The 9,639-nt window shown below is 46.6% G+C and overlaps 1 protein-coding gene across 5 annotated transcripts; it reads right to left on the bottom strand.

Annotated features, from left to right (window-relative positions):
• Nucleotides 1-810: 810 nt before the first annotated feature.
• On the bottom strand, nucleotides 811-8,956 carry LOC309720197 (uncharacterized protein). Of its 5 annotated transcripts, XM_082556871.1 has the most exons (3): nucleotides 1,462-2,976; nucleotides 1,198-1,259; nucleotides 811-915 (listed from the first exon to the last, which is right to left on the bottom strand). In XM_082556871.1, exon 1 carries the CDS (start codon nucleotides 2,945-2,947, stop codon nucleotides 2,000-2,002), a length of 948 nt encoding a protein of 315 aa, XP_082412997.1. In that variant the 5' UTR covers nucleotides 2,948-2,976; the 3' UTR covers nucleotides 811-915; nucleotides 1,198-1,259; nucleotides 1,462-1,999. The 5 variants fall into 5 exon arrangements, 4 of the variants coding, with proteins under 4 accessions (XP_082412997.1, XP_082412995.1, XP_082412994.1 ...); XR_014280430.1 differs by lacking the exon at nucleotides 1,462-2,976 and adding an exon at nucleotides 8,210-8,956 and having other exon boundaries at nucleotides 811-1,259; XM_082556869.1 differs by having other exon boundaries at nucleotides 811-918; nucleotides 1,198-2,976.
• Between the last annotated feature and the right edge of the window lie 683 nt (nucleotides 8,957-9,639).

Here is a 9,639-nt window from a genome sequence, read left to right as displayed (position 1 = left end):
CGTGCTTTGCCTCTGGGGGCCACCATAAGTATACTTTTATTTATTCACTCCACATAAAATGTAATAAATAAACTATAAAATACAAAAACCAAATATTGACATTTCAACTTTTAACTATTTAAATTTTCAGCTTTGGATGGGTTCTTTTATATTTTAAAAGAAGAATATTGAGTCTAATAATAAATCAAATGCTGATTGAGCACTAAATCAGATAAAAAGTCTGAGAAATCAGACAGAAACTCTGAGTAAAGATAACAGATAACAACAAATATAACAGGTTTTGGAGCTTTCTAGCTAAGCTAAGCATCAGATTTTTAAATGAATTAAAACTCTGTCTGGGTCTTTGGTTCATTAATGAGCTGGAGTGGAAGATTGCTGCCACATGCCGTCCTTGGCCTCTGTTTTAGGGATTCTGACAATTAGTATGACTCGGGGGTGTTGATTAATTTAAACTAACTAGGCTGTAACCAGTTTATCTAATTCAGAGTAAATCAATTTGTTGATCAGTTATTAATTTGTGTACTTACTGGGACTTAGAAGACAGAGATCTAATGTTTAGTCATCCAAATCCAAAATGTTTTGTGGTGTTTAATAAATTTGGCCAGATTTCTAGATTTGGGATCGAGCAGCTCTGCTAAGAAGACCAGAAAGTGTCTAGCTTGATCTATATAGCCAACATCCTCTTTTGTAAGCTATAAGACCTCTGGTTGGGTCATCAGCTGGCCAGACTGTCCCTCCGCTTGAAGGCTGAGTAGCTGCCTGTGTAGCAGATGTGAAATGGTCGACTGCGTTGTGACAACAGACACGGACTGGCTGGAAACAGGGTTTATTCCTATAAAACAGAGTGCAGCAGCAAAATCAGTGTCACACAGCGGCAGCAGGCTTCTCCTCACCCAGTGTGGAGTCCGTACAGCTCTGCTTGCATCATATAAAAGAAAATACAACTTATCAAAATAATAATTTTCACAACCGCCACTTCAAAATCAAATATTACAGTGGGGTAAAACAGAGACAATTATGGAATCACTAACAATAACGTATAACATTCAAATTCCCATTAAAATAGGTCAATTGCATAATACATATTCAAACAACTTTTTAACTCTTCCCAACATGGCTGAAGATACTGCTCAGAGCACAGCCTCGGGACATGAGCTCGTTATACACATAAAACAAAAACTACACATTTACACATACCTATAAAACAGAGTGCAGCAGCAAAATCAGTGTCACACAGCGGCAGCAGGCTTCTCCTCACCCTGTTTAACACAAGTCAGTTCCACACAAACGGATGATACAACAGATAAAGCGCAGTTCCAAATATCATTTTTCTCACTCAAAGCGATTGAAAACACTTTGAGAGCTTTTAACCCTAGGAGCCAATACTTAACAAAGACAAATACACCGAATTTATATGGATAATTTAGTACAGGGAGAAGAGCTACAGAAAGCGTGCCTCACCAGTGTGGAGTCCGTACAGCTCTGGCTAGGAAACCCCACACCCGCAATGTGGCCGCAGGTGGCGTTACACTGATTAATGTCCCACTTCAACAATAACACACGGAACCTTAGTTCCACAAAAATAAAGTTCACACAATAAAAAAGTATAACCTATGTACAATACAGTTTTGAGAATGTTCACAATTCGTACATTATATCTCAGCTACATACTCCCCCCTGAACTTCTCAAAACCCGTTAGGTAAGGGTGAGCAACTGAGCGTCACATATAACAATTCGTAACTGTCAGTGATCTGGAAATTCACTACCCGGTGATACGTGCAACAAATATGTTTCCCAACTCATGGGGAAAGTAAACAGAAGAAAGTTGGCCAGACCCCCTAATGTTTACTCGCAAGAGAAAGTGCCTTATACACTATCCTGAACAAACAACACGGTAACAGCTACTATATGATGAATAGTACTCTGAGCTGAAGACAATCTCAAAATAGGTGTTAACATCTGACATGAAAATCACCCAACATATAAAACAAGTAGCCCTCACAGAAACAAGTTCTTGGCAAAGCTGCTCACTACATTGCCTGTTTGTAGGTTTCTTTGCTTCATAGTCTGGATTAACCTATTCACAGGCTTCACTATTCGACCCACTCTCGTCCTGATCTGGCCTGCTGCATTACTTGGGGGTACACCACCATGTTTCACGAGGCTCCCAACCTCGCTGACTGGCTGACTTTCAGGGTAACTGATACTTGGTAGTGTTCCCTCCTCAACTGGGGTAGTGCAAGCCCTGCTGTTGTTGTCATCATCTACTTCAGGGTAAGCAGCTACTTCACTACTGGCACTGTCACTGTCCTGATGCTCCTCATCATCCAACTGCGCACAGACACTGTCTCCAATACTGTCACACTCTTGGGGTCCTCTAGGAGCCGGGACACAGTCATCCGTCATCTGAGCCACCCAACGGGCTGTGCGTTCAGTACAATCGTCCTCAGGATCAGCGACAGGGGATTCTCCATCAGATTGACTCTGCTCCTGGCCGAGTTCTGATTCACTGGCAAAAGACATCTCTGGTTCGCCCTCGGACTCTATGGGCAGGAAATTAGCCTGCAAAAGCAAGTTCCTATGGACAACTTTCTCCTGTCCACTCTTGACGTTCCTGATGCGATACGTGTGGCATGTGGGGTTCTTGGAGATCACAGTGTAGATGGTCGACTCCCACCTATCAGCTAACTTCCTACGACCCCGTTCGCCCTTGTTTGCCAAAAGGACACGATCTCCTTCCTCAATGTCAACACCTTTCTGCTTTTTGTTGTACAGGTCTGCTTGACGCTGCTGACTAGCTCCGGTGTTAGTCTGGGCCAATGCGAGTGCTTCTCTGAGGTCATCTCTCATCCTTTTTACATAACTGTCATAGTCTGTTACATCATTGTCCCTTGCAACATTGTGAAACATGACATCCACTGGTAACCTGGGGATACGCCCGTACATTAGGAAGAACGGTGCGTAACCAGTGGACTCATGAGCAGTGCAGTTGTAGACAAAGGTCAATGTCTGCAACATCTGAGGCCACTTGTGCTTCTCCCTCGGAGGTAGGGCTCTGATCATATTTCCCAAGGTCCTGTTAAACCTTTCGGTGTGACCGTTACCCATAGGGTGGTAAGGTGTCGTTCTTGACTTCTGCACCCCGGCCACTTGCAGCAGCTCTTGGATCAACTCACTCTCAAAATTGGCGCCCTGGTCTGAATGGATCCTTTGAGGGAAGCCATAGACACAGAAATATCTGTCCCACAACTGGCGCGCAACTTGTTTTGCCGTCTGATCTGAGCACTGGAAAGCATGGGCCATCTTGGTGAAATGGTCAGTCACTACTAGAACATCCACACTCTTGCCCCTGTGATCCTCTGCGGACCAGAAGTCTATGCAGACGAGCTCAAGAGGACCGGTAGTTTTAATGCTTTCAAGAGGAGCCCTCCCCTCAGGCTCGAGTGTTTTGCTGACAACACAACGTTTACAGCACTTGACATGCTCGCGAATGTCATGCTCCATGTTGATCCAGAAAAATCTCTGCCTGGCTAGGTACAGAGTTCTGCTTTGGCCCTGATGGCCAGCATCATCATGGACACCTGACAGGACTTGACTGATTAATGTGGATGGGGTCACGTACTGATGGCGCTTTTTGCCAGTGAGCAGGTCTTTGCTCACTCTGTACAGGATACCATCCAACACTTTCAACTTTTCCCACTGTTTCATCGTCTTTTGCGCTCTGTGCGACAGGTGAGCTCTTTCTCTACGTGATGGACGCCGACCACGTACGACGAACGGAATGACTTGAGACAGTGTCACATCTGCTCTCTGCTCCTCCTGTAGCTCCTGGAGCGAGAAGGCAGACAAGGTGTTCTGGCCTAGTGAGGGAAACCGATCTAGCTCTTGAGTCAACCAGGAGATTGCTCTCTGTTTTGAGCCTTGGTCCCACTCAGCGTGGCCTGCGAAGACTGCGGAAACTTCATCATTAGTCAGGGAACAACACCCTAGGCTCTCTGCAGGGGCCAAACACTCAACACTTTGGTGGTTGGCACTGAGCCTGAATGCATCCTGAACCGAGATTTCTTTGACCTGTTGCGACTCCTCTAACAGGGTTGCATAGGGTTCAGTCATGAGTCTCTGACTAACACGGTTGTGAACGAATGGCTGCCTGCTCAGTGCATCTGCAACGACATTTTTACTGCCAGGAATGTACTTGATGCTGAAGTCGTGGGGGGACAGCTTTGACACCCACCTCTGTTCACATGCATCAAGCTTGGGCTTCGTGAGAATATATGTTAGGGGGTTATTGTCTGTCCAGACGGTAAAGCTATGCCCCTTCAAGCAGTGGCTGAATTTGTCACAGACAGACCACTTTAGCGCCAGAAACTCAAGGCGATGGGCGGGATAGTTTCTCTGTGCACGGGCGAGGGCCTTGCTGGCAAATACAACGGGACGTGCTTTACTCTCGCCCTCTTGGACTTGTGACAGCACAGCACCCAAGCCGTCCTGTGAAGCGTCTGTCGACAAGATAAATGGTTTGTTGAAATCAGGGTGAGCAAGCACAACGGAGTCAAGGAGTGCAGCCTTCAAGCGTTCAAACGAGTCAACATGCTCCTTCTTCCAATCACTTGGGCTGAGCCTCCGGAAAGAAGCAGCACCTCGGGCATTTACTTTCTTTCCTTTAGGAGCGGCAGTCAGGGTAAAAAGGGGTCTGGCAATCTTAGAACAGTCCTGTATGAAGTGTTGGTAATACATTACCATACCCAGAAACGACTTTATCTTCTTCTGGGATGGCGTAACCCCGTCCTCCATCATGAGATCAGCCTCTGAGATAGCGGTGATCGCCTTAACCTTGTCAGGATCGGTCAAAACCCCGCCTTCAGTCACAACATGGCCCAGAAATCTCACACTCCTTCGGAGCAGATGACATTTTTTGGGGGCCAGCTTCAGTCCATGGGCACGTAGTCTGCTAAACACAATCTCCAACCTCCTGAGAGCCTCTGCTTCATTGGGTGCATAAACAAGCAGGTCGTCCAGGTAGCACAGCAGGGTTAGGAAATTCTGGTCGCCAAATATGCCCATCATGAGACGCATGAAGCTCGCCGGGCTGTTGCACAGGCCTTGGGGGAGTCTGTTAAACTCGTAGAGCCCCATTGGTGTTGTGAAGGCCGTTAGCTTTTTGTCCTCCTCTGCCATCTCAATATTGTAGAAGCCAGAGGTGAGATCCATGGCACTGAAAATTGCGTTACCTCCCAGGGCTGCCACCAGTCTGACTGGTGGGGCAAGGGATGGGCATCCTTGACTGTGCGTGCGTTCAACCAGCGGTAGTCCACGCATATTCTGAGATCTCCATTCTTCTTCCACACCAGTACCAGTGGGGACGCCCACTCACTGTTGGATTTGCGGATCAGCTCTCGCTCCTCCATCTCTGTGAGCACCTGTCGCAACTTGTGGTACTGCCCTGGAGGGACGCGCCGATAGGGAAGTCTGAACGGCCTGTCGTCAGACAGATGGATGCGATGGACAAAATCCTTTGCCAGTCCACAGTCCAGCTTACCCTTGGAAAAGACATCCTCATACCTGTGGATCAGTTGCAGTACCTGAGCCTTCCAGTGGTCTGAGACTTCACAAGAGTCGAGGTCTAGGTCCTCCAACCCCATCTTCTGCAAGCTGTCACGCAGGCTAGGGCAGGAGGGAGGGCTACTCTGTGCGTCGCTACACACTGTCTGGCTCTGGACCCTAAGGGTCTCACTTGGGTTTTAGTCAGAAGCCACTTCGAGATCTTCAACAGCTACACAAGCGGAAGCATCTGCTACCTTAGCGTTTCGTCTCAATGTGATAGGCTTATCACATGTGTTCAGGATTCGAACGGGGACCCACCTATCGCCACTCATAGAAACCACAGTTCTACAGACAATGACACCTTTTTTATGAGTTTGCGATTTTGGTGGTTCAACCAGAATGGCGCTGCCCTCGGAAAGGGGTGATGACGCTGGCAGTCTGCCCCATACAAGGTGCTCTTGCTTGGGGAGTAGAGTCACTGCCTGAGCTAGTTTGACAGTGCCAATGACATCTGGCATTTTGTCACCCCTCCACCGGTTAATGCCAGACAGCATATTCAGAAACTGCACTATTTCAGGCGCTTCTGCTGATTCGGGTTTGCTCAGGACTTGCCAGAAATGGGGGGACAGCCTGAAGTGTCTGAGGAGGTGTTTGATAACATTTGTCCCTAAAATCAACTGATCTTTCTGACCGGGGACCACTAGGGCAGGCACTCTGAACGTACAATCATACACTTCCACTTTCAACTCGCATATACTCTTGGGTTTAACCTGAACTCCACCACAGCCCACTAGCACAATGTCGGTACGAGTGTCGCTTAATTCCAATGCGACCCCAGCGCTCTTTAACTCTCGCTCCGCCTCTTCGCTCAAGGTACACGCCATGGAACCTGTATCAAGAAGGGCCTGCAAAGAGACTTTGTCATTCACCAATGCATTCGTGTAAAATAGGCTGTCTGCCTCATCAAGTCTTACTATATTCTGGGAAAGTACAACAGTACCAGGTGGGGCACACTTCAGGCTTTCTTTGTATACAGTCTGTATGTCATCACTGGGATTGAGGGTTTCACACTCTTCGCTCACACTGTCCCCTCTCAAGTGCAAGCACCCTAGTTTCCCTGGGGATTATTTTGCTGGGTAATGGGCTCAGCTGCTCTGGGGCAGTCTTTCCTCTGATGCCCAACCTCCAGGCAACCTAGACATCTCCTCTCTCTCATGCAGTGAGTGCGCGTGGAATGTGAGCTATTGCCACAAACCTGGCACGAAGGGAACCTGGCTGAGGCTAGAGGCTGTGGTCTAATTACGGGGTGGACAGGCTGGTTGGAGCGCTCTAACACCCTCTCCAGTCTAGAGCACTTGGGTCTGAAGCGGCAGCTCCAGCAGCCTTACCCGGGCTGTCCTGGGAACATTTTACTGTACCTACTTGGGCATGGTTCAGTTCAAACTCAGGCGACTCGCTTGTGGTTGTCGCAGTGGCCACGAGGAGGGGATGGGGTCTGGCAGAGCCCAGGCTCTTCTTTTTTGCATGACACTCTCTTTGGTGTTCATCAATGGCTTCCTGAACCTCCATTACTGTCCATTTACTGATGGGCTTACATTTGAAAACACAGGCGAGGCTGGGATCAGGACAATTTCTGATAAACATCATGGCTATCTCTGCCTCCATGTTCTCCATTTTGCCTCCCTGACGCTGTAAATGCTTGTCAGCTGCCTCAGCAGCGATATTAAGCCTCACCCAATAGTCTACTGGGGTCTCTTTTGCAACTGCTTGGGTGGCATAAAAGTCAGCCAGTGGTTGACAGGAGCCAGGACTATCACTAAAATAACGCCTGAGTATGGCATAGATGGTCTCAGGGTTGGTCACTACACCAGAACATGAGTTACTTTTCAAACCCACCTTAACAATGTTTTTAGCTCTGCCGAGGAGGTGGTTTAAGACTTCATCCACCTGCACGGCTCTAGACAACCCTCTCTTCTCTAAGTACACTTCCATCATGTCTATCCACTCATGAACAGAGTACTTATCCGCATCATCACCTCTGTACATAGGTGGGTCTTTGATATCTTGTCGGACCACTAAGTTCACTTTGGAGAGGTCGAGAGTGGTGTCAGGGCTCTTAACTTTGGGGGACTCGGCTGGATCTGTCTGGTTTGGACCAAGTGGGACTTGACTGGATAGTAGCCGGCTAGCGATTGATTCACCTATCTGGGTTCCCAATTCACCAATGAGCTCACGTAGCTCTTTGTGTGTGCTGTCGTTGCTCAAAGCAGGGGTTGAGGACTGGCGCTCATGAGCTTTATTTCGAATAATGTCATCTGACTCTGCTGGCTCATCACGCAACATTATAGACCTGTCTCTCACTTCATCTGCCCCAGACAGTCTCCAACCTCTCCCAGCGACTGGCGTGAAAAGGTTAAAGGAGTCTTGGCCCCTACCAGCCATGTTGCTTACAGGAGGTTAGCAATAACTACAAAGGGGATCAGAAACAAAAGGAATACAAAAATACCTATCACTCAGAAAAATACAACACAAGTAAACACGGCTCAGTTAGACTCTAACAGGTGTAACTGGGAGAAATGCCTACTAACAGAACACTGGAAATTTTTTGCTGACCCACAGAATAATTTTACTTATATTACAGGTGTCGGAAGTGTTCAGCTCAACCTCAGCGATCGGCAGCGGCTGATCAGATGCATCCGGGTCACGGCACCACTTTTATGTAGCAGATGTGAAATGGTCGACTGCGTTGTGACAACAGACACGGACTGGCTGGAAACAGGGTTTATTCCTATAAAACAGAGTGCAGCAGCAAAATCAGTGTCACACAGCGGCAGCAGGCTTCTCCTCACCCAGTGTGGAGTCCGTACAGCTCTGCTTGCATCATATAAAAGAAAATACAACTTATCAAAATAATAATTTTCACAACCGCCACTTCAAAATCAAATATTACAGTGGGGTAAAACAGAGACAATTATGGAATCACTAACAATAACGTATAACATTCAAATTCCCATTAAAATAGGTCAATTGCATAATACATATTCAAACAACTTTTTAACTCTTCCCAACATGGCTGAAGATACTGCTCAGAGCACAGCCTCGGGACATGAGCTCGTTATACACATAAAACAAAAACTACACATTTACACATACCTATAAAACAGAGTGCAGCAGCAAAATCAGTGTCACACAGCGGCAGCAGGCTTCTCCTCACCCTGTTTAACACAAGTCAGTTCCACACAAACGGATGATACAACAGATAAAGCGCAGTTCCAAATATCATTTTTCTCACTCAAAGCGATTGAAAACACTTTGAGAGCTTTTAACCCTAGGAGCCAATACTTAACAAAGACAAATACACCGAATTTATATGGATAATTTAGTACAGGGAGAAGAGCTACAGAAAGCGTGCCTCACCTGTGTGGAGTCCGTACAGCTCTGGCTAGGAAACCCCACACCCGCAATGTGGCCGCAGGTGGCGTTACACTGATTAATGTCCCACTTCAACAATAACACACGGAACCTTAGTTCCACAAAAATAAAGTTCACACAATAAAAAAGTATAACCTATGTACAATACAGTTTTGAGAATGTTCACAATTCGTACATTATATGTCAGCTACACCTGTAGCTGGAGGGGCGAATCATCTGGCCATGTTTTAGTGACCAGGAGTTTGTTTGGTATTGGTAAATGGATTCAAATGGATTCAAAAATCAAAGATCTATGTCTGATTTTTAAAATGACGGTTCCACTTCTGATTTTCAAATCCATTTCCTCACTGCATTTACCTTTCTTGTTAACTCAAGCTGTTATAAGCTAATATATTAACAAAATAATTAGATAAACTACCAGATTATCTCGTAGATCAGCTAACAGATTACCTAGCAGATAAGATATCCCATTTCCCTGACTCTTCTGGTCCTTGGAAAAGTAACGCAAACTAGCCATGGTGTACGATGTAAGGAGCTGTGTGATTGTTTACACAGGCTGGCTGCCTTTTTTTACACCGCTATTTGTGCCGATAGCTTTGCACTGCTGAGACGTGTGTGCTTGTATAAAGGGCATTCAGTCTCTGTACATACACTCTGCCCAA

Source organism: Aulonocara stuartgranti, assembly GCF_965226115.1.
Source record: "Aulonocara stuartgranti genome assembly, chromosome: 13".
In the NCBI taxonomy this organism is placed as follows: Eukaryota; Metazoa; Chordata; class Actinopteri; order Cichliformes; family Cichlidae; genus Aulonocara; species Aulonocara stuartgranti.
This window is presented reverse-complemented; position numbering and strand designations above follow the sequence as displayed.